Source organism: Carettochelys insculpta, chromosome 2, assembly GCF_033958435.1.
Source record: "Carettochelys insculpta isolate YL-2023 chromosome 2, ASM3395843v1, whole genome shotgun sequence".
NCBI lineage: Eukaryota > Metazoa > Chordata > Testudines > Carettochelyidae > Carettochelys > Carettochelys insculpta.
In genome coordinates, this window is record NC_134138.1 from 40885734 (window position 1) to 40910908 (window position 25175).

At 49.3% G+C, this 25175-nt stretch overlaps 1 protein-coding gene across 1 annotated transcript in view; it reads right to left on the reverse strand.

Annotated features, from left to right (window-relative positions):
- Positions 1-2284: 2284 nt before the first annotated feature.
- Positions 2285-25175, reverse strand: part of BAALC (BAALC binder of MAP3K1 and KLF4) — a 61716-nt gene continuing 38825 nt past the window's right edge. The window contains exons 2-3 of the mRNA XM_074985663.1: positions 23158-23327; positions 2285-3377 (exon numbers count right to left, since the gene is read on the reverse strand). Of these exons, the coding sequence (XP_074841764.1) occupies positions 3267-3377; positions 23158-23327 (281 nt within the window). The 3' untranslated portion in view covers positions 2285-3266. The remainder of the gene's footprint in view (positions 3378-23157; positions 23328-25175) is intronic.

The window sequence follows — 25175 nt, forward strand, 5'->3', positions numbered from 1 at the left end:
CCCATAGACTTCAAGAAAGCACAGATAGAAAGAATGGTTTCCGTCACCTCATCATGTTTGCTTGTGTTTTGCACCAGTTTTTCCTTATTCTCTCTGTGGGGTGTTTCCACTGTAGCATTTCCCCACTGCACTTCCACTGGGCCAAATCTTCTAGAAGGTCTCAAAACCAGAAGTGAAGAGGGTCTGCTGCATGGAAGAGGAGTAGATCCCAGCCATGAAGAGGCTATCCCAGGATTCCCTCTATACCTTAACACACTTTGTACATAAGAACAGCCATACTGGGTCAGAACAAAGGTCCATCTAACCCAGTCTCCTGTCTTCTGACAGTGGCCAATGCCAGATGCCCCAGAGGTAGTGAACAGACCAGGTAATCATCAAGTGATCCCTCTCCTGTGATCCATTTCCAGCCTCTGACAAACACTAGTTGTGGTGTGTAATTCCATCAAGTTTTGATAACAACATGCACTTTGTGACCATTCTTCTGAGACATTAACTGCATACAAAGAACACTCTCCCACGATTCATAGGGAAGCTTGAGAGAGACAAGGCCTCAATTTCTGCTGGGGGAAGGAACAAGCTTTCAAGCTCTTTTTCTTCAGGTTTCTGTGAAGGTACCCAAAGTGTTTGCACTGAACGCAAGGGCTGTATCTACAGGGGCAAGTTCTGTCAACAGCATACGGCTTCTGTTGACAAAACTCCAGAGCATCTACAGGGCTAAATTGCTCTGTTAAGAGTTTGTTGACAGAAGTCAGCTGTTCTGCCACAGCAGCAGCATTATCTCTGTCCCTGTACAGGGATAACACCTCTGTCGACAGTGTTTTGTCAATAGAGTGCCCGTGTAGACCAGTGGTTCCCAAACTTTTCGGCATCACACCCCCTCTTTGATTTTTGAAAAACCCTCATGCCCCCACCTCTTCTTTATCATCATCCAACCCCCCTTTAACAAAAAATTCAATCAGTAATTTTAAATAAACACAAAATCTTGCTATAAAAACATTGTTTCTTGACCCCTTGCGGATGCCTGGTGCAACCCCAGCTGGCCAGCTGCCTTAGCCCCTTGCCAGCTGCCAGAGCTGCTTGTGCCAGCTACCCACTCACCCGAGCCCTGTGCTGCCAGAGCCGCCTGTCCAAGCTGACCGAGCCCTGCACTGCTGGGGCCAGCCATCTGCCCGCCAGCCCAAGCCACCCAAGCCCTGAAATGCCGGGGTCAGCCACATAAATCCCACAAGCCTCGCAAATTGGCGACCCAAGCCGTGAGCCCCTCTGCCCAAGCCCCTCCTCTCCCGCAAACCAGGCACCCCCAGACCCCATCATTCTCCTCCTTTCCCTCCCCTCCCCAACCCACACTCACTCCCCTTTGCAGAAGGCAGCCAGCTCCATGTGGGTCTTTGCCGACCGCCTGTTTTTTAAAGCAGCTGCGCCCATGTAAAATGGCAGGGGCTGACAGCTGGAAGCAAAGGCCGCCTCTTTCTTAGGGTGGGAGGAATGACCGGGGGGGGCTGGGTCACCTCACCCCCCCCCAGAATTTCTTCATTTCCGCCCCCAGGGGGTCACACCCTCCAGTTTGGGAAACCCTGGTGTAGTTCTGTTGACTGAGGGCTTCCAGTTAACGGGCAGCCTTGCTTGCAGAGCTGCCATTCCTCTGTTCTGTCACCAGAGGATAGTGCAGTCTGGCAGCTCTCTGTCAACAGAGCAAGTTGTGTGCAACAGCAATCTGTTGACAGATGCTGCTCATGTAGCCATAGAAGGTGATGGGCCAGGAGGTACAGCGTTAAGTTCAGCACATTCTAAAAAAGACCTTACATCAAAATTCACATATGATTGTAAAGATATCACACTTCAGCACATAACTCCAAGAAAAACTCTACAACCTCATCACTCATGAACCCACCCAGACTTGGACTTGCTCCTCAAGGCACACAAATCACAAACTACCAAAGCTAATGATGGAGTCTCCATTCCTAGATGTCTTCAGATCAAGACTAGATGTCTTTCTGGTATAATGGAATAAATTAGGACATTGTTCCAGAAATCTATTTATGGTTGTGTTTACCTAGGTAGAAAAAAGAAGCACCTCACGCAGCTCAGACATTGATCAGTTTCTGCCCACCTTTACCTATCATCAATTATGAACATTTAGAGGCTGCTAAATAGTTATTGTAAATGACACCTGAGGGGTGCTCATGGGCATATAATGGGTGAGTCAAATGATTTTGCTCCTCTTACCTCAATAAAAGTTCAAATTCAAAGCCACAGAGGATTTATGGCAACCTTATTACTTCGCTTTTAACAGAATCTTGTTTTAATAAGAGGTCTGTACAAAGTTTACATTGCTTTTTTGGGACTACACTTCTGACAAATATACAGTACAGTGACACAGAATACAATGCAATTAAAATGTCTGTTCTGCTCATTTCCTATATAGTGAAAGAAGTATACATTGCTAAATCAATTATATTTAATTATCAAATAAAGATCATCTTGCAGTTATCATCATCAAGAAATTATCTGGGTAAGTCTGGTTATTTATACATAAGATGGGAAAGTGAAGGGTGTCTTGCAAAATCTTGTAAAACAGGTCTTGGTATGCATTTTCTAAAGGGAGAATTGAGCAAAAGCCAAGACAGAATGTAACCAGAACACAAACCATGAGCTAAAACTGGGGATCTCAGGTTCATTAGACTGGTAACAACAATACTATTATTGCTTTCAAGATCTAAACTCTTCTTAAAACAAGGTAATTTAACCAGAAGACAATAAGACTTATGGATCACATACACAGTGTAAAAGTGGAAGCCACTGGTCTTTCTTTACTTGATATCTGGACTTGAGTTTTTATGGAAGTCAGATATTTAAATTTGTAAAGCTGAAGATAATGCATTTCAGGCTACTTACTAATGACAGATACATTTTTCTTTGTCTATTTTAAAGGAAGATGAACTGCACCTCTAATAGTCCAATCTCATTCTAACAGCAATGCAGCATAGAAAATCTACAATTAGATATCCTAGGACTCGGAGAGAAAAAAAATGGATGGCACATATTTTGCTATATTTTTGTACAGTGCCATTGCAAAACATCTGAACATCCAACAGTGTTTGCAGCTATTTACTGATAGTTAAGACAACATTTCTCAAGGCACTCAGCAGCCACTGCCCATTGCATTTAACACAGAACATCTTGAGATCTTCAAATCTTAAGTGATCAGTCACAGTCAAAGTGCAGCAAAGTATTGTTAGGTCCATCTTCACTTTTGCTTCACTCCTCTAATTGACACAATTCTTTGTGATTCTTCTGTTGCTGTCAATTTGCCTGATGCTTTTTTTAACATTAATGGTAACTTCTTTTGTGGGCATCTTCTTGGTGTCCCATTTAGCCTGTTGAAAAATTTGAAACAATATAATCAGTTTGATATTGGCAACAAATTGTGAGACATTGGTCTGAGGTTTGCCAGAATAAATATACAGAAAGACCAAGGCTGTGTCTACACTAGAGAGTTTTGTTGACAGAAGGGGAGTGTCTACACACGTAAGATACATCTACACTAGCAAGTACATTCGAAATCCAGATCAGAAGACTGAGTTCTTTTGAAAGAACCCATGGAGAGCCTACACATGCGGTGCTCTTTCGAAATTAACTTCGAAAGAACTCTCCCACTCTTTCGAAGTCTGTCCTCCTTTCCTCGGATGGGAAGAGCACCCTCCTTTGAAAGATTATTTCGAAAGAGAGCTAGTGTAGACGCTCCGCGGCTCACTCTTTCGGAAGAGGGAGTCCTCCATGGCCGCAATCAGCTGGCAGGCGGCGCCACCGCTCCCAGCACAAGTGGAGCTCTATGGCTATAGCAGCCGGCTGCGTTTAAGGATGCAAGCTCCCAGAAACCTTCAGGCAGGAAGCTGAGAGCGTGCAGGCAACAGGGAGCCCACGCTGCTGCACAGCCAGCTCCCTGAGACGACGCTCCAGCCAGCCGAACGCCCTCCTCGGCATAATGGCCAGCACCCTCAATCCCCGCCCACCCCAGGGGCACCCCCAAGGAAACCAGGGTGCCCTCCCAGGAGGGGAGCCAGCCCCGCAAGCACTGGGCCCCCTCCTGGACAGATGCTGAGGAGCAGGGCCTCCTTGCCCTCTGGGCAGACGAGGAGGTCCTGCACCAGACGGGGGTCCAGCGCAGGAACGCAGCAGCTTTCCAGCACCTCACCATGGGCCTCACTGGCCGTGGTCACCCCATCCAGACTCCGGACCAGGTGAGCTGAAGGAGCTGCGCCAGGGATACTACTGGGGCCAGGACATGGCCAAGTGGTCAGGGGCAGTGCCCACCAGCTGCCCCTACTATAAAGACCTGGACTACTTCCTTGGGCCCAAGGAGGCGGGACCCCTGGCCGTGCTCTTGGACAACATGGTCCTGGAGTCAGAGAAGGATCCTGAGACGGTGACAGAGGGGGAGGACCGTCCCGGACTCACAGCTGGCACCAGGCACCCACAGAGGCTGGACACCACCAGCAATGATGAAGGCTCAAGCCAGGGGGCCCTTGCCATCGACATCCCAGCCAGGCCATCCAGCTGGGCCCCATCCACCCATACCTTGCCCGACTTCCTGGAGGGACCCTAACTCGCACACCAGGACTGGGGAGGGGGCATCCAGTCCCGCCCAGGGTTGCTGCAGCCCCCCAACATGCCCGCCACCCCAGGGCCTAAGGACTCCAGACAGCTGTGTTACCAAGGCCCGGATGGGGCCCGACATGCGGCGCTCAGCAATACATGGGCAAGGCAGCACCACAGGCAGTGTGGGGCAGCCCGGGTCCTTGCCACCCACACAGGGAACCTCGCGACATGGGCATCACAGGGCACCCAGTGGGGGGGCACAAGGTTCAGTGCTTGGGACTCATGGCGCCCCTGCTCTCCTCTTTTGTCTCCATCGCTCCTCTAGCCAGCGGCTGGACCAGCCCCACCACAGAGGGCAAGGGCGAGCAACCCAGACCCCGTGCTGTCTGTGCATGGGCCCGCTGCTGGGCTCTCCACCGGCACCACCTGGGTGGGGAGGGGAACACAGGGGAAGCTGCACACACTGCAGCACCGCGGGACCTTTCCAGTGTGCTGCAGGAGCGGCTGGCCATGGAGCGGCAGGCCTGGGACTGGGCGGCGGCCAACCCTGACACACTGACCCAGGCCATGGCTGGCCACCGGCCCATCACCACTCACTCCCGCAGCTGCCCCTCCCACCCCCTGCCCACCATCCCCTGGCTGGCCATTACCCACCTGCCCCCGCACCTCCCCTGTCCCCCACTCGGCCTCCCGCTTCCAACCTCCCCTGACTCCCTGGTCCACCCTCCGACCCCACCACCCACAGCGAACCCCCCCCACAAATGGCTGACCTCGCTGTCCTCGTCCGGACCCACCTGCCCCGGCCGACCTCATCCAGCTGGCCTACATGCTGCTGGTGAGGGCTGGCCGGGGGAGGCCACAACTCCTGCCTCCCCCGGCTCCAACCCCACACAGGCCTCGCCCCAGATGCATCCCTACCTGCCCGTGCTGCTGGCCCTGGCCCAGCTCCGACCGAGCCCCCGGACACGGGGCGGACAGGCAGGGCGTGGGCAACGGGGATCATGCCCAGAGAGCCCCCAGGAAGACTAATGCTGCACCGCTCCCTGAGAGCCTGCCTGGGGCCGTTCCATCCATGTAAACAGTTATCCCCTGCCCCCATCACCCATTTCACGCCCTGGAAATAGTTGTCTAAAAAAAGACTCAGCTTTGTTATTTATATTGAAATGTTTCTTTTTGTGTTCTACCCCATGTCCCCTGTGCATGTGTGGTGGGGGGGAGTGTGAATGTGGTGGTGTGTGTGCATGTGTGTGTGTGTGTGCATGCGTGCAGGATGGTGGTATGTGTGCGCAGGGTTGGGGGGCTCACCATGTCCTCCACTCAAAGGCCTGGCACAGGGCCTCCCGGATCCGCACCCCGTCCTGCTGGGCCAGGTGGCATGGGGTGGCAGGGGACTGCTCGAACCTGTGCCCCTGCTGCGAGGCCCACCACTACATGTAGGGCTTGTTCTTGGCCTCAGGAGGTTACGCAGGGTGCAGCAAGCCCTGGCCACTGCCAGGACATTGGCCAGGCCCACCTCCAGCCTTGTGTGGAGGCACCTGAAGCGCCCCTTGGGGTGGCTGAATGCCTGCTCCACAGTACTGCAGGCCCAGTTCAACCGCTTGTTAAAATGGTCCTGGCTCAGCTGGATGTGGCCCATGTATGGCCTCATGAGCCAGGCCCGCAAGGGGTAGGCCACAACCTCCACAATATATGGCAGCATTGTTGTGTCCCCAATGGGCAACTCCTGCTGGCGGATGAAGGTCCCCTCAGCCATGTGGCATCCCAGTCCCAAGTTCCTGAAAACCCTGGTGTCATGGGCATGGCCAGACCAGCCAACACAGATGTCTTGGAACCGGCCGTTGGCATCGATGAGTGCCTGCAAGACCACAGAGTGGTAGCCCTTCCGATTCACATAGGCCCACGACTGTGCACTGGGACCCTGATGGTGATGTGGGTGCCGTCCAGGGCCCCGAAACAGTTGGGGAGGCCCAGCTCCTGAAAGCCCCACATGACGTCATCCAGGTTCCTGACACAAACCAGTTGCTGCAGGAGCACCTTGTTGATGACACGGATGACCTGCAGGGCGGTGAGGGGGTGTGCTCATGAATGTTGCCTGGGCTGCAACCTGCACACACATCCCCCACCACTCCCTAATAGTGCCCCTCGCTGGGGCACCCCCACCTCCTGCTCCCCACATGCAGTATGGGTGACCCAGCCTTGGCTTACCTTGATGAGGACGGCCCCGACGGTGGCCTTGCACACCCTGAACTGGTGGCTGATGGATTGGTAACTGGGTTGGACAGCTTCCAAAGGGCGACGGCCACTCTTTTGTGCAGGGGGAGCGCTGCCCTCATGCAGGTGTCCTGGTGCTGGAGGACTGGGGCGAGCCAGTGGCACAGTTCCAGGAATGTCCCCTTGGCCATCCTGAAGTTCTGTAGCCACCGGTTGTTTCCCCAGTCCTCCAGCACCAGCCAGTCCAACCAGTCACTGCTTGTGGAGAAGCTCCACAAGCAGTGGGTGACCTGGGGGACCAGCTGGGAACATCGCACCCTGAGGACGGCCTCTGGGAGGGTGGCTAGTAGAGTGGCCACCAGAGACACTGAAGCACAGTGGCCAGGGCTGCAGTCAGTGTGCTGGCCATGGCCTCAAGGATGGGGTGCTGCTGCTCGGGGTCCAGGTGGTCCCAGGATGCCTCCTCCAATTGCTCTCTCTCTCTCTCTTCCCCTCTGCCTCAGGACAGGGTTGTTGGCCCTCTGCGTGTGCAGACTGAGGCCTGTGGGGGGGGCGCCTTTAAGGGGATGGCAGTCGGTGGTCCCGGAAGGGGTTGCCCGCCATGCAACCCTGCCTGTGGCCCTTCCTGCCCCTGCTCTTTCGAAAGAGCACCCTGATATGTGTGGATGCTCTCTTTCGAAATTGTGCTGGGGGCCTTTCGAAAGGACAGACTGAACTTTTGGTCTCCGCTGGTGTGCATGGATGCTCCGTTTCAAAAGAGCATCTTTCAATGTTTTCTTTCGAAAGACGTTCTTTCAAAACAGAGCTGTAGTGTAGACACACCCTCAAAGCATTCTGTCCACAGAGTCTTGACAGAACTCTGCATTTGCCTTGACATTATTATCCCTTGACATTATTAACCCACTGCCTTGTGGGTTACCCTGGGAAGGAGCAAGGCTAAGGGAGTAAACCCTGACAGAAAATCCAGAGGGGAGTCCTAAGGCGGTTCTGTATCAACTTCTGGCATTGACCTGGCAACTTCTGCAGCTGAGCTGGTACCAGACATAGAGATTATCCTCTCCTTTGGACTACATCAGTAAAGCCGAGAGGGGGACACTGGCGTCTGGGCAGCCCAGGGTCCCAAAAAAAAAATTGCCCGGGTTCGCGCCTGGAGAGGTACTCCAGCATTGCTTAACAGCGTTGAACCAACACGGGAGGTAACAGATACCGGTTATGATTTCTTGCTCGACTGGCGGAGAGAACGAGCGCCAGGGGTTACCTTTGATGGTGGGAGAGATCATCGCATTTCATTGGACAGTCGCCGCTCACCTTAAGCTGGGCACCCCCCAGCCAGAAGGGTACTGTCCCGCCACAGTTCACCTGCTTCACTGGGTGCGTGAGGCTTAAGGTTCCCAAACCTGACAAGTGACTGAAATTTGAGCACCAGGCAAACCAATAAGAAAATCAACAAGAAAAGGAAACCAACAAAGTTTTAAGCTTGCTTGCTGGAATGTGCAGACCATGCTGACCGGTTTGACTGAAGACCTTCAGGACATCAGCAACACCCGAAAGACTGCTGTCATCAACGAGGAGCTGAAGAGGCTCCAAGTTGACATTGATGCTCTGCAAGAGATGCGACTCCCAGATTCGAGATATCTAAAGGAAAAGGACTACACCTTCTTCTGGCAGGGTAAAGCCCAAGAAGAACCCAGGGAGCACCCTTCTACAAACGGTGGAATTAGTCAAGGGCGGATCAGAAAGACTCCTTCAGGTCATATTTCAAACTTGTGCCAGTCCTGTCCATCTGATCAGCGCTTACGCTCCAACCCTGTAAGCCACACCAGAAGTAAAAGACAAGTTCTATGACATGCTTAGTGCTGCCATAGTGCAAATACCTGCTCGCGAACAACTGTACATTTTGGGTGACTTCAATGCAAGAGTTGGAGCCGATTGTGACTCATGGCCTTCCTGCTTAGGCCACTTAGGTGTGGGAAAAATGAATGAAAACGGACAGCGTCTTCTTGAACTTTGCACGTACCACAAACTGTGCATCACAAACACATTTTTCCAAACCAAGCCACAGCACAGAGTGTCATGGAGACACCCATGCTCGAAACACTGGCATCAACTAGATGTGGTCATCACTAGACATTACAACCTCAAAAACGTCCTTCTGACACACAGCTATCATAGTGCTGTCTGCGATACAGATCACTCGTTAGTTTGCTCCAAACTTGAGGTGTGACCCAAGAACCTGTACCACTCTAAACCAACTGGAAGGCCCCGCATTGATGCCAGAAAGACAGCAAACTCAGAGAGAGCCGAAAAGTTCAGAGTGACCCTCGAGGAGAATCTGCGCAGCAGCCCTGGGGGTGCCGATGTGACATCCAGATGGCAGCATCTGAGGGATACAAATTACAACACGGACTTCTCGGTGTTTGGACAAAGAGCTAGAAACACAAATGACTGGTTCAAAGCCAACTCCGATGAGATGATTCCAGCCATTGAAAAGAAGCACGCTGCACTCCTGGAGCACAAATGCTTACCGAGCCAGAGTACCCTGCAAGCACTCAGGGCAGCCAGAAAAACAGTACAGCAGACAGCCAGGTGCTGTGCCAACAACTACTGGCTCGAGCTATGCAGCAGCATCCAGACCAGTGCTGACTCTGGTAATCTCAGGGGAATGTACGAGGGCATCAGGAAGGCATTAGGACCCACCCAGAACAAAATGGCACCTCTGAAATCCAAATCTGGTGAAGTCATCACTGACAAAGCCAAACAGATGGAGTGCTGGGTCAAGCACTACTCTGAGCTGTACTCACGCGAGAACACTGTGCTTGATACAGCCCTCAATGCCGTCGAGCTCCTACTAGAAATGGACGAACTGGATCAGGAACCAACTGTGGATGAACTGAAGAAAGCCATCGACAGCATTGCAGTAGGAAAAGCCCCAGGCCAGGATGGTATACCACCAGAGGCAATCAAGTGTGCCACGGACACCCTCCTGGAACCCCTACATGAGCTACTGTGCCTGTGCTGGACAGACGGAGAGGTTCCACAGGATATGCGCGATGCTAACATTGTAACATTGTATAAGAACAAAGGAGACAGAAGGGACTGCAACAATTACAGTGGACTCTCCCTCCTAAGCATCACTGGTAAACTGGTCGCTCGCGTCATCCTCGGCAGACTCCAGAAGATTGCTGAGAGGGTGTATCCCGAATCACAGTGCGGATTCTGCGCAGAGACATCTACCATTGACATGGTCTTCTCTCTGAGGCAGCTGCAGGAGAAATGCAGGGAGCAGAGGAAGCCACTCTATATTGCCTTCATCAACCTGACCAAGGCCTTCGACTCGGTCAGCAGGGATGGACTGTTCAAACTGCTCCACAAGATAGGCTGTCCACCATGGTTATTCAAGATGATCCAGTCTTTCCACGAAGACATTAGAGGAACCATCCAATATTATGGCACATTATTGGATGTTTTCAGCATCAGGAGTGGTGTCAAACAAGGATGCGTCCTTGCTCCGACATTGTTTGGGATCCTCTTTGCACTCCTGCTGAAGCACGCCTTTGGATCTTCAACAGAGGGCACTTTTTGCACACAAGATCTGAAGGGAAACTGTTCAATCTTGCAAGGCTGAAAGCTAAATCTAAGGTGTGGGAAGTCCTCATTGGAGATATGCTGTTCGCAGATGACGCTGCTGTAGTGTCACACACAGAAGACCAGCTTCAGAAAAGAGAAGTTACTCACCTGTAGTAACGATGGTTCTTCGAGATGTGTCCCCATGGGTGCTCCACAATAGGTGTCAGGCTTGCCTGGCGCCGCAGATTAGAAATCTTCCAGAAGTTTCTCCTGGATCGCGCATGCGCCGGCGCACGCTGCCCCCCTGCGCGCCCCTGGCCGCGTGCGCGATCTGGTCCCCGCCAGTTCCTTGACCAATCGCCTCGGATGCTCCTGAAAAACACTAGACAGAGATCCGAAGCGGGGAGGATGGGCGGGTGGTGGAACACCCACAGGGACACATCTCGAAGAACCATCGTTACTACAGGTGAGTAACTTCTCTTTCTTCTTCGAGTGGTCCCCGTGGGTGCTCCACAATAGGTGACTACCCATCAGTAACCCAAGTAAGGAGTTGGGTAATCGGTTTATGTGCAGCTTGCCCCCGAGAGGACTGCTGTCGACAGATGGGTATCCTCTTCGAATACCCGATGTACGGCATAATGCTTGGCGAAGGTGTCGTAGGACGACCAGGTCGCCGCTCTACAGATGTCTTTTAATGCGATGCCGTTGAAGAAGGCTGTTGACGCCGCCACCGCCCTGGTGGAGTGAGCCTTGGGCGGGGCCAGCAAAGGAGCATTTTGAAGCTCGTAACACATTTTTATACAGGACACAATGTGCTTAGAGATTCTCTGTGGAGAGAGACCTTCTCCTTTTGACCTGGGAGAGAGAGAGACTAGGAGCCTGTCTGTTTTCTGGAAGGACTTAGTTCTGTTTATGTAGCGGGCCAACGCCCTCCTCACATCCAGGAGATGCAGGCGTGCCTCCTTGCCGGAGCTGTGAGGCTTCAGGTAAAATGAGGGTAAAACTATTGACTCGTTAAGATTGGACTCCGAAGAGACTTTTGGAACAAAGGCTGGGTGCAGCCTTAAGGTTACCGCCTCCTTTGAGAATACTGTGCAGCGCAGCGTTGCCATCACTGCCGTGAGCTCACTCACCCTGCAGGCTGACGTAGTTGCAAGGAGGAAGGTTTTTTTTTTTCATCGTAAGGAGACGTATGGGAACTGTGGCTAATGGTTCAAAAGGTGGACCCGATAGCGTGCTGAGCACCAAGTCCAAATTCCACAATGGGGGAAGCGGTTTCCGAGGGGGGTACAGGTTTACCAGCCCCTTCAAGAACCTGGTAACGATAGGATGGGCGAATACCGTGAGCCCTTCCTCTGTATGCCGAAAGGCTGATATAGCAGCAAGGTGGACCTTTAGCAAGGATAGAGAAAACCTGCCTCTCTTGAGGTCCAATAAGTATTCTAGTATTACAGGTATAGGAACGTCAAGGGGAGCTAACTGCTTGGCGGAACACCAGGCTGTGAATTGAGTCCATTCCTGCTTGTAAGTCCTCCTGGTGGAGGTCCTTCGGCTACATTCCAGGACTTGTTGTACTCCCTCCGTACACATGCTCTTTAAAGAGCTGAGCCATGGATTAGCCATGCTTGTAGGTGCAGACACTGAGGGTGCGGGTGCACTAAGGACCCCTGAGCCTGCGTGAGTAAGTCCGGCGCCACCGGTAGAGGGAGCGATGGGCGGTCTGACATGCGCAAAAGCAAGGGAAGCCATTGCTGTCGATCCCAAGCAGGACTATGAGTATCATGCGAGCTCTCTCCCTTCTGGCTTTGTGCAAGACCTTGTGGCAAACAGATCGATCTGGGGAAACCCCCGTGTATGAAAAAATGTGCCGTAGCAGATCGGAGCGGATCTGCCAATCGTGCGTGATTGCGAAGCGCCTGCTCAGCTGATCTGCTTTCACGGTGTGAGTGCCCGGCAAGTACGAGGCTTTCAACGTTTTGTTGCTGGCAATGCACCAATTCTACAATTGGACTGCTTCCACACATAGGGCACGGGATCGTGCTCCTCCTTGTCGATTGGTGTAAAACATAGTGGAGGTATTGTCAGTATTGAATCCCAACTACTTTGCCACGTAGGTAATCTCGAAAACGTTTGCAGGTGTTGAACACTGCTCTGAGCTCCAGCATGGTTATGTGCAGTGTCTGTTCCGCAGGGAACTATAGCCCTTGCGTTACCTTGTCGCCGATGTGCGCTCCCTATCCTATGTGGGAGGCATCGGTAGTAAGAAAAAATAGAAATTTGTGGTTGGTGAAAAGGCACCCGAACTAGCAGATTTTCGGGGTTTTCCCACCACGCCAGGGATCTGCGCACCTCTGTTGTGGGCAACACCACCCTGTGGACAGTGTGGGATGCCGGTTTGTAAACACTTGCCAGCCAGTGCTGCAGGCTTCACATGTGCAACCTGGCATTCTGTATCACAAATGTCGCTGCCGCCATGTGGCCCAGCAGCTGTAAGCACGTTAAGACCGGCACCGTGGGGCTGTATGTGATGACTTGCACCAGTGAACTGATGGTGCAGAAGGGGGCGTCGGGTAGGTACACCCTTGCTGTGATAGAGTTTATGCGTGCCCCTATGAACTCTATATGTTGTGTGGGTTCGGACTTTGACTTTGCGAGGTTGATGACTAGGCCCAGCGAAGAAAAACGTGTCTGCTGTGACGCGTATCATGCGTGAGACCTCTGCCTTTGAGGCCCCTTTTAGCAGGCAGTCGCCCACATATGGGAAAAATAAACACCCCCTTTCTGTGCAGGTAGGCTGACACCACTGCCAGGGTTTTGGTAAAGACTCTGGGGGCCGAGGAGAGGCCGAACGGAAGAACCCTGTGCTGGAAGCACTCCTGGCCGACCATGAAGCGGAGGAAGCGTCTGTGTGCCGGGTGGATTGTTATATGAAAGTAAACATCTCGTAAGTTGAGTGCTGCAACCCAGTCTCCATCGTCCAGTGCCGTGAGTATCAAGGCAACTGTGATCATCCGAAAATGTTGCTTGCGCAAGTAACGGTTGAGGCCCCGAAGATCTAAGATGGGCCTCCAGTCTCCTGTTTTCTTCTCTGGTAGGAAGTAGCGTGAATAAAAACCTTCCCCTAGAATTATTCTGGCACTCTTTCCACCTCCCCTATGAACATAAGGTGATTCACCTTCTGCTTGAGCCTCGCCTCGTGGCAGCATCCCTGAGGTGAGGCCTGGTGGGAGGCTTCGTCGGTTGAAGCGACTGGAAGGGGATCGCGTAACCCGTGGCTATGATCTCCAGCACCCATTTGTCTGTGGTGATCTTTTGCCATTGGGAGTGGAACCGTCTGAGGCGATGATGGAACATGAGATGAGAGTGGCATTGAGCGAGGGTATTGATAGTGCAGCCCCCGACATACCCGTCAAACTTGTTGCCTTTGGGCCTGACCCGAGGGCGTACGGCTTTGTTGAGAACGTCGCCTAGGAGTTCTGTACTGTTGCTGCTGTTGATAGCGCCCTTGGCCGTAGCCCCGTTGATATTGAGCACGCTGTGGTTGTAAGCATAGCATCTTTGCTGAAGATAAAATTTTTCCCCCATGTATGGGGGACTATAAATGCCCAAGGTTCTAAGTGTAGCACTCGAGTCCTTACTGGAGTGAGGGACCGAGTCGGCTGAGTCTGCAAACAGCTTTTACGTATCAAAGGGAAGGTCCACGATCTTCGCCTGTAGGTCCCTCGGGATACCCGACATCTGGGGCCAGGATTCTCTATGCATGACCACTTCTGTAGCCGTTGAACGTGCCGCCATGTCCACCACGTCCAGGGCAATCTGGACTCCCGTCCGCGATGCTGCGTAGCCCTCTTGCACAATCGCCTTTAACACTGGCTTTTTGTCTTCCGGAAGTGAATCCATGAGGTGAGTAAGCCTGGAGTAATTATCAAAATTATGGTTTGCTAGGTGTGCCCATAATTTGCCATTCTCAATAGCAGGGTAGAAGAGGAGTATACCTTCCTGCCAAACAGCTCTAGCTTCTTTGCATCTTTGTCCGATTCCCCTGATTTGTACTGAGAAGCCTTTGACCTCTGCTGGGACAACTCTACCACCAAAGAATTTGGTTGTGGGTGACTGAAGAGGAACTCCATGCCTTTGCCGGGACGAAGTACTTCTTATCCGCTCTCTTGTTCGTAGGCGGAACAGAGGCCGGAGTCTGCCATATAGTAATGGCTGACTCCAAAATGGCTTCGTCCACTGGAACAGCAATTTTGGACGAAGCTGGGGGTCTCAAATTTTCCAGGAGTTTGTGATGTTTCTCCTGCACCTCTGCCGTTTGAATGTCTTGCGTGAAAGCCACCCTTTTAAACAGCTCCTGAAACTGTTTAAGGTCATCCGGGGGAGAGACATCCCCGGGGGCCATGGCCTCATCTGGGGAGGATGAGGAGGAACCACTAGGGTAAACCTCCCTCGAACCCTCGGGCTCCTGCGGTCGATGATACACTTGCTCGCTGGAGGATTGTGAAGGAAAGCCTCGGAGTTCTAAAATTAACTCCCCTTGAGACAACTGTGTTTCCATCCCCGATTGGGAGTGCCCACGGGGGTATTGAGCGGCTGGGCGGGGACCTGCCCCTGGGTGTAGTGTAGGCCTGTGGTGTCTGTGTCCAGCATGATAAGGATGACCATGGCAGCATGGGCAAGGGTCCGGGGATGGAGACCTAGACCACTCATGGGGTGTGTACCCCCGATGTCTGGGAGAGCGAGACCTCCATGACAACACAGATAGAGGTGAAACTGGCTTGTGATAGTACTCCAGGGGATCCAATCCCAGAAATGGTGAAGGTGGCCCAAGCCATGGTGACATTGGTTGGAGGAACGGAGAAGGAGGTTCCGGACGGGCCAGTGGAGACACAGGCCTTTGATGCAGCGTGTGCATTACAGGGGGAGGGCTTGGTGCTAACAGCAGCGCAGCCCTGTCCGGAGATGGACTGCGGTGCCGGGCTTTTGATTTTGCCTTGTCCCTCCCCTGCGGGGCCAGCACCGCCCCCTTCCGTGCCAGGGATCTCGGCCCTGCTGTTAGTGCCGCGCTCGGCACAGTCAGCTGTGGTGCCGCGCGGGTATCCTCCTCTGGTGCCTGCAGGCTCCGTGCCTGTCACCCCTGCACCGTTGGTGCTGCCGGGTCCGGCGCTTGCCTTGCTGACGCTCTAGGCGCCGCACGTGCCAGCTGTTGTACAACCAGAGGCTCAGCCTCTGCCACATGCGCTGCCGCGCTGCTGCTTGCCTGAGTATGCAGCTGGGGGCTGCGTGCTCCGCTCGTCCTGCTCGCTGCAAACGCCGGCAAGGATCGAGCCAGGGAGAGTTTCCTCCGTTTCTGCACCAAGGGGGTCAGAGAAAGCTGCCCTCCTCTTATGCAACCCAGAGGGCCCTTCTGGGTGAGGCTTCTCCGGCAAGTCCGGTTGGAGAGCCTTAACAACAAGAGCATTTTACGCCTCATCGCTCTGTCCTTCCTGGCCCTGTCTGTGAGCTTAGCACAGTGAGAATGCTTCTGGGTAGCCTGTCATTCCCCCAGGCATCGGATGCATTCGCTATGCCCCATGGAGGCCGGCATAGCTTCACGGCATGACTCACGCTTTTTAAAACCTGAAGAGGCCATTGCGGTGAGTCCTTTACTGTTAATAGGGTACTTAGCACTTAATCCGTGCCTTTCCACCCCAAATAGTGATCACCGGCCTGCAGGGCAGCGGGCGGCCTAAATGGCCTTCACGTCCGCTCTTCTCTTCTCCGCTCCTCTCTCTTTTTTTTTTTTTGTTGCTGATATTCTCTTTGTCTTTGCTTTCTCTCGCTCTCTTTTTTTTTTTTTAATAACCAAAAACAACAAATGACACGTAGAAAAAAACCACTATTTAATCTGACTCTGGCCTTAGCCTGAGTAGATTCTGTCTGCAGCCAATGGCGGTTGAGAAGGAACTGGCGGGGACCAGATCGCGCACGCGGCCGGGGGTGTGCAGGGGAGCAGCGCGCGCCAGCGCATGCGCGATCCAGGAGAAACTGCTGGAAGATTTCCGATCTGCGGCGCTGGGCAAGCCCGACACCTATTGTGGAGCACCCATGGGGACCACTCAAAGAAGAACTGCTGAATCAGTTCTCCAAAGCATCCAAGGACTTCGGGCTTTCCATCAGCCTAAAAAAAACAAACGTACTTGGTCAGGACATTGCTGAACCTCCATCAATCAGCACTGACAACTATATGTTAGAGGTCATCCACGAGTTCGTTTACCTCGGGTCCACCATCACTGACACCCTGTCGTTGGACACTGAGCTAAATAGGAGGATTGGAAAAGCAGCCACAATTCTGTCCAGACTCAGTGAGAGAGTGTGGAATAACATTAAGTTGTACACCCACACCAAAATGCAAGTCTACAGAGCCTGCATCCTCAGCACCCTCCTTTATGGCAGCAGGTCTCAGACCCTGTATGCCTGCCAGGAAAAGAAGCTGACCGTCTTCCACTTGCGCTGCCTCAGGCGCATCTTTGAAATATCCTGGAAGGACAGAGTGCCCAACACTGCCGTCTTTGAGCAAGCTGGAATCCCAACCATGCACACCCTCCTCAGGCAGAGGCGGCTCCACTGGCTTGGCCACGTCCACAGGATGAATGATGGAAGGATCCCAAAAGACATCCTGTATGGCGAGCTAGCCTCTAGCAAAAGACCTCGCGGACGCCCCCAGTTGTGCTCTAAAGATGTTTGCAAGAGGGACCTCAGGGAGGTAGACATCGAGCCGGACAGCTGGGAGGAGCTGGCAGACGATTGCAGCAGATGGAGGCAGGAACTACACAAGGGCCTTCAGAAGGGTGAGATGAGGATCAGACAGCTAGCAGAGGAGAAGCGAGCCCACAGAAAGCACAGTAAGGACCTGCCAGACACCCATTACACATGCAACAGACGCAGCAAGGACTGTCACTCTCATGTGGGCCTTCACAGTCACAGTCAATGCTGCAAATGATGATCCCAAATGGAACTACAAAGGGCGCGATCCATAGTCTATGCAGACTGAAGGATGCCTACTACTATTATCCCTCAAAAATTTGAGGCATACAATCTATCAACAGAAGTAGTTAGGGAGGGATAGCTCAGTGGTTTGAGCAGGGCCTGTTAAACCCAGGGCTTTGAGCTCAATCCTCGAGGGGGCCTTTTAGGGATTGGGGCAAATAGATGTCAGTGATGATGCTTGGTCCTGCCAAGAGGTCAGGGGACAAGACTAGATGACCTCTCAAGGGCCCTTCCAGTTCTAGGAGATCCGTATCTCCAATTATAAGTGCAGTGTAGACACTTCTGTTGACAGAAAGGACCTCTGGCTGCCAGACAGTCCCCTTTGAAGAGCTGCCATTCTGCTTTCTGGCACCAGAGGTCAGTTCAGTCTGTCAGTTCTCTGTCAACAGAGCAAGTTGTGTATAGATGCAATCAGTCCACAGACGTTCTGTCGAGATTTCCCTGTCGAATGTAACTCCTGTTGACAGATGCGTCTAGTGTAGACATAGCCCAAGTGTTCTCCACCCATTTTCGTGATCTGGCACACATTTTTCAGTTGTGCACAACAGGTATCCGGCCTCATCCAAAGTCCATTCACATCAAGGGAGACTCCCATTGATGTCAGTGGGCACTGGCCCAGGCCAATAAATATTTTTGAATAACATTAATGCTGCTGTGCATGCACCTCTATGCACTGATCAAAAAGTGAACTCCTTTCTACAATAAGGCTAGTTTTAGTCCATGGATGGCACTGGGGAGGGCTCCCACTGAAGTCAAAGGGAGCTGAACATACATCGCTCATAGCAGTTTGACTGGAGTTTTCTGTAGGTTTCTCCTGTTCACAAACCAAAATGTTTTTTTTTCAGAATTATAGTTTATCTTTGTATCAGAATTAAGTGCAATATAGATGGTACAATCATATACCAGATCACTTCCAACAAACAAAGAACTTTACAATACAGCACTCATCAAAGAAAAGTCACTCCATCTTTTTAAAAAAACTGAATACCTAAAAAATTAACAATTTATTCTATTCACTAGCAACAACCTTATCCGGGTCATACCAATTGTCCTTTAAAACCAGACTCTCTTAAAAACAGTTTGAATCTTTTAAAGTCAATGGGCAAACTCTCTTTGATGTTGATCTGAGATGTATTGGCTCTAATACTCAGGTTCTAGTTATTTACAAGTAAGTTTTATGTAGATAATCTTCAAAAACAACAAGAAGTCCTCTGGCACCTTATAGACTTACAGATGTTTTGGAGCATAAACTTTCGTGGGCAAAAGCATCTGATGACAGAAGGGGTGCGTCAACACACTTAGGGTATGTCTACACTAGCAAGTTAGTCTATAAGGTGCCATAGCACTTCTTGTTGTTTTTGGAGATACGGACTAACTTGGCAATTCCTCTGACAGATTATCTTGTTGGTGTCCTAACTCTTCTGGATCAGCCCAGAATATCGGGCAGCACAAGGAAATAGTTGTCTTTTAAAGACATCACTATGTATGTACCTCATTCACTGTACCCTCTTCCAAGAGAATGCTGCAATCTTCCCTTTACGAGATGCAGCAGCATTCCACTCTTGCATCCAATAAGTTCTGTTGGCCTGCCTGTAGAAGTGCAAATTCCTTGATGATATGCTGGTAGCATTGCCTGTCATGTATGCCCTAGCCTCTGCGTCAATGAATCTGCGAATGGAAGACTGGGGATGGATCACTTGATGATTACCTGTTCTGGTCATTCCCTCTGGGGCAAATGGCACTGGCCACCTCTGGAAGACAGGATACTGAGCTAGAAGGACCTTTGGGCTGACCCAGTATGGTCGTTCTTATATTGAGATCAATATTCTCTTATTATTTCTTTATGCTCCTGAATATGTTTGTATCTGATTCTTGCTTCATACTGTGATGGTGATGATTAGCAATTATCTGTATTACCACAGCACCCTGGGGCCCTTCTCATGGAACTCACTGTGCTATACACAGAACAAAAGGACAACCCTGCAACAAGCAATTCATAATCTTGGTATAAAACAAAAGATAAAGGAAGGATAGACACAAGCAGTTTGTAAACTTGTTGGGTCAGAAGTCTTTTTATTCTGTGATTTCATAATACTGAGCACAATGGCCTCCTGGTCCAGGAACTCCTAAGAACTTCTGGCGACGCTACTAATGATTAGAACTCTGTTTGTCACGGAGGTTGTAGAAGTCACAGATTCTGTGACTTCTTCCCACCTGTGATTTCTACAGCGGCCAGTATGGCTGACCCTAAGGCTGTCCAAGCAATGGACCTAAGTGCCTGCTGCTCAGGTGGCTCTGAGAACAGCCACGCTGGCCACTGCTGGAGTGGCTGTGCAGCCAGTCATTCGAGTGGCCCCACAGCCAGCAGTACTGGTGCTGCTAGAGAGATCCATCATTAAATTGTAGCTTTAATAACAATATTAACAGGCTGAGCGTCCCCACACTCCATCCTGGACTCAGAGTTGTGATCTAGGTAGGTCTTATGCAGATGTGAAGTGGGGAATTCCGTACAACACACAAGATCCTGTGGAGGACAAGGCCCTGAGGTAGCCTCCTTTTAATGCTTCTTTCTCAGTGAGGTACTTTTCTTTCTATGATATAAATTTGGACTCTTCTGACCCTTCCAATAACAGCCAAAAGTTCTGTACAAGAAATTAACTCATACACTTGATTCTCAAAAACAGCACAATATCTCTGGCACTTTGCTTGACCTCCACTTCAGAAAATATAAAAAAAATAGCATGAGAAACTTTTCAGGGAGCATGCGGCGCTTTGAAACCCAGAGAAACAGATGTTCTGTGTCGCTGTGGTGTAAGAGATGTGTCACCGCCTTCTGAATTACTCAATTCTTAGAAATCATCAAGAAGTCCACGGGTGAGTCTGTTTAAAACCAGATATAATGATGTAGCCCTGATTATTTACTGCCAGAAGTAAAATTCATGATGTAATATACTGTTCTGTGGCTATTGTGAAGTATTGAAAATTGAGGGACAAATGCTCCTTGCCGTGTGGGCCAACCTGTGCAAGAAGAGTCACAGAAGAATGCATGTGCCGTTATATGGATAATAGCTCTGCTGGTCCATTTTTAAATGAGGTTGTGACAGAGTGCTATGGTTAACATTCTGATCACTAGTCTCTGTTTGTTTCCCAAGCAACAACTGATTGTAGAAACAGGTAAGAATTAGCTGATCAGCTGAGGAAACTGGGTGAGCTAAGGAACTGATCAGCTCATCAGTTGACTAGCTTGATAAAAAGCAGGAAAATAGTGTTAATGGGGCAAGGCAGGGCAGCTGTGCCCAGATAGAAGAGGATCCCCAGGAAGGGATCCTCTTTTTTTCCCACAGGCCTGATGAACAGGAGGCTGATGGTAATAAGGCTATAGGAATTAGAATAATTGTACTGAACTGTATAGGTGTTGGCTGAAGGGTCTTACAAATTATATGGATCAGACACTACAAGAACAGAGTGACTATTTTCTGCTGTGAACAAGGAAAGATGATGCATGTGTCTTATTACAGATCCTTCTCCAATAACCTCAGCTTACATATATAGATAAATTTGATATTTTAACAGGAGAAGCTATGTTTTTCCACAAAATGAACTTTAAATACAGTGCATGGGGGTACATGTACAGTTGTAAGTCCCCATGAAAATAAAGACGTACCTTCTAGAAATCTAGCGATAGTGATTGCCTCAACGACCTACTACAGTAGTCAGTTCCACAGGTTGGCAATGTACAATCTAAAGTAATATTATTTTAATTATCTAAAATGAACAGACCATTGTGAACAGGTGATTGCAAACAGGAGGGAGTTTTGAGAAGGGTGCTCTCCAGGTGAAGGAGGAGCAGATCACAGGACCTCAGGGTAAGTGGCTGTCTGGAGTGTGTGTGTTTGTGGAGGAGAGGAATAGATATTTGTGCAACTATTGATACCTAGCTTAGCTAAATAGATAAAAAGCACTTAATAATCTAAAATAGCTTTATTCCCATTTTACGGGTGGATGGGCCTGACCAAGCAAAACCCAGCTATATAACCCAGGTCTCCTGACTGCTGGTCCTATGTGCTGTACACTAGGTAACACTGCTTCCTGATAGAAATAAAAAGCAAAGTGAAATCATTAAGAATACTCATAAGTAGGATGAGCAAGATTTGACTTAGTGTCAACTATCTTCTTTGTGCACTGGGATAGAACAATAACAAGACCTGACTGCAAGCATCTTTATTTGCCAGAAGAAAGCTGAAGAATGAATGCATTTCAAGCCAATGATAGAGGGTCCAATCCAATAATCCATACTCCTGTGAGTAGCCCCAATGCTGTCTGTAGTCACATGATTTAATAATTGCAGGAACTAGTCCATCATCTCTAATAACACTAAATAAAATGATTGATAAGATGAGTGAGCAGTATCTTTCACTGGACCAACTTCTGTTGGCAAGAAAGACAAGCTTTCAAGCTTACGCAGAGCTTGTCTTGAAATGTTTGTATTCTTGCTTCTAATAATAAAATAATAATAGATCGGATCTCTTCTCATTTGTAGAAGATAATTCTGAAATGCTGCCAAGTCCCTTACAAATTGGATTTTATAAGTACACTGATTCCATTACACCCTATTCTACTTGACTGATTAATTTTCTCTGTGGAAGCATGATTATGACAAGAATTTGCATTTTTTCATTTTCAGCAATCGCTCTATGGCTATTGAAGTCATACTGATGTGTGTGGAAGTATAACATTGTATAAGTATAACGTTGTATAAGGGGACATGCTGGATACATTGTATATGAGAGGGCATGCCAAAACATGTTACAAAGTATCTGAGGGAGCACACGTAGGGACAGTTAGCTTTTGAATGGAGAAGCAATTAAGATGGAGCCAGCACGTCTAAGAAGCAGGCATCAGAATGGAAGGTGTGAAGGGCAATTAGTTGTTAACTGGAAGCTGTTAAAGGAGATTGTTAAGGGTGGCAGGTAATTGAAAATATGTAACTGGTCTCAGGGATCTCGAAGGGTGGTGACTAAAATCTTTTTCTTCTTTTGTCTGTAACTTCTCTGTAACTTGTTCTCCAAAAAACTGTATAAATTAAGAGACACAAGCCCCACTCGGGGGGCTCACTTCTAAATGTATTAGCAGAGCGGCTTTGCTAATAAAACAGAGTGGTCTGATAAATTGTGAGTCTGAGTCAAACTTTGACATGTGGAATGTGCCCCTGTACTCCTGCTAGTGCACCAGGTACATGGAAAGACATAATGGGGGAGTATTTCCATGCTGCAGAACCACTGAATGAGATAAAATACAATATAAGTAGGTTCGAGATAAACAGACCCATACTATCATGTTTGCTATGAATGAACATGGTAGTTTAAGGTTGAGGTGTGTTGTCCATTTTAAACTCCCTTTCCCAGTTGCTGTTTTCTCAAATTCCATTTGTGTTCATACTTCCCATGCTGGGTCTCTCATCCAAAAGGTAAATATGTGAGAGAACCTGCCCAATGAGCCTGCTGTGCAGCTTGGCAGGAGGCTTTGGGTTTGTCCCATCAGCATTTAATCACCAGTAAGAAGACATAGCTTCAGAGTCTGCCTCTCCCCAAATCTACAGCTGCTTGTGCAACATGCTGCAGCTGTATTGTCAGTATTTTATCATATTCCAAGATGCTAAATGGGGTTTGACTATAAATTTGAAAATTATCACAAAAATAATTGTCTTCCCACTGACACGAGCTCTGAGAATCACGGAACATAATTAAATACCTCTGCTGTTCTGAAGCCATTCTGTTTCTGGGTCACAGCTCCAGAACCATGGACCATAGATTTTGTACACTGAGTACCACAGCTAGTTTTCTTCTCAGCATTAATTATTCCACTGGTAGCTGAGGACAAGGTGATACAGGTCTGAGTTGATTTTTCATCTTCTGTCATACCTAAGAACACATGAAATCACATATTGAACATTACAGCAACAATTTATGTTCATGACAACTGTTACCTTGCATTGTATAACTATTTTGTAACTTTTAACTAAAGCACACTCCCAGCTTGAAATCTTGTTTACGTAAAATAAGGAGTTAAGAGTAGTTTGACAAAAAAGCCACCTCTGCCTCCTGCCGCTGACCATAAAGAGACCTCTTCTCCACCTCAGAGTCCTGTTGACTTCATAGGACTCTGCAGAAGGCCATGCAGAGGACTTACAGGCCTAACTGACTATATAAGAAAGCAGTAACACTGACTATAGAGTGCCATTGAATCCCTTTTATCTGTAGTAATCTTCAGAGTTACTTATAAAAATGATAACTAAGAAATATACAGATAAATATGATTTTTATTTAAAAGGGGTACCCTTAATTTCTATGAAGATTTACTGCATAATACTTACAAGCATATTTGATCAAAACATTTGCCCATCAGTTGTCAAATTATTAATAACTAATTTATTTCAGCTTGAGTGAATGTACTGCAAGGCAAACATAAAGCAAAATGATATGAGTTTGCTTTAAAAAGTTTCATCTTACTGAATTAACAGAACTAACAACTAACAGAAGTCAACTTTTATAATAAGCCCACTGCATTAAGCTTCTACTTGCAATGCTGTGTCTCAAATCTGCATTGTAGATCTGGTAAAAGTTATAAGAGCAAAAAAATTAAGCTGGATGTTTCACTTTGGCTACTGCAGCTTTCATTGTTCAAAAACGTTCAACAAAATCTATTTGCACTCATCCCTCGTTAAATGAGTACTTCACTTACGCGTACTCGCTAAAACAAGGGACACATATACCTACCTTTGTTCACTTGTCTAGTGAACACCCCTACATCAGATCCAACTCAACACAGCCTGACCCCCCCTGTCAGTCCTGCAGGCCCAACCCACCGAAATCTGAATTCCCTGCTAGCCCTACACACCCAACCCGCTGCAGCCTGACCCCCTTGTCCCCCGCTGGCCTGCAGACTGAACCTGCTGCAGCCTTAATCCCTGCCACCCACCCCACAGACCCAATCTGCAGCAGCCTTAAACCGCCCCCCAAGGCTGCCTCCCGGACTCAACCCACCACTAGGTTTTAACCCTCCCTCTTCCTCATGGCCCCAAACTGCCCCCAGCCTTTAACGCTCTCCAACCACCCCCTCAAAACCAAAGTTCACTTACCTTTCAAAAGCAGCACCACATGCTGCTGCTCCTTTGCCGAATTAGGAGCACTTGGAACGAATCAGAGATTTTTACGTGTACTGCAATGGGAATTTAGTGTCCCTCTTACAAGTTTTCACCTACAAGCAGAAAGCTGGGAACCAACTGTGCTCATATAGCAAGGGATGAGTGTATAAAGAGGCTTGCTTCCATGCTAAAAGAAAAAACGTTATTTTATGGCTTTACAAATGCTGCAATCACTGGTTAGAGAAGTAAGGATGTGTACACTGATATAAAGGAAAAATAATTATGAGAATAACCAGTGCTTTTTTTTTGCCGGTACTGAGTACTGGTATTTTGGCAGCCCCAGCCAGGGGACTGGCTGCGGGGTGAAAGGGGTGGAGATCCGGCTGAGTACCGGCTCCTCTTTTTAAGAAAAAAGTCACTGAGAAGAACTACCCATAAAACATGTATTACTGTTTGAACTATACTTTGCATCTCCAAAACGTACTTTCATAAATTAGATATGAGCTCAAGTGTAGCATTAAGGTGCTAAAAATAAAACAGAAGTAGCTTTGTATCCTTGCCCAGAAATCTGCAGGGAATACATCTGGCAGGAAAAGCTGCCTCATCCATAGAAAGAATTTTCAGT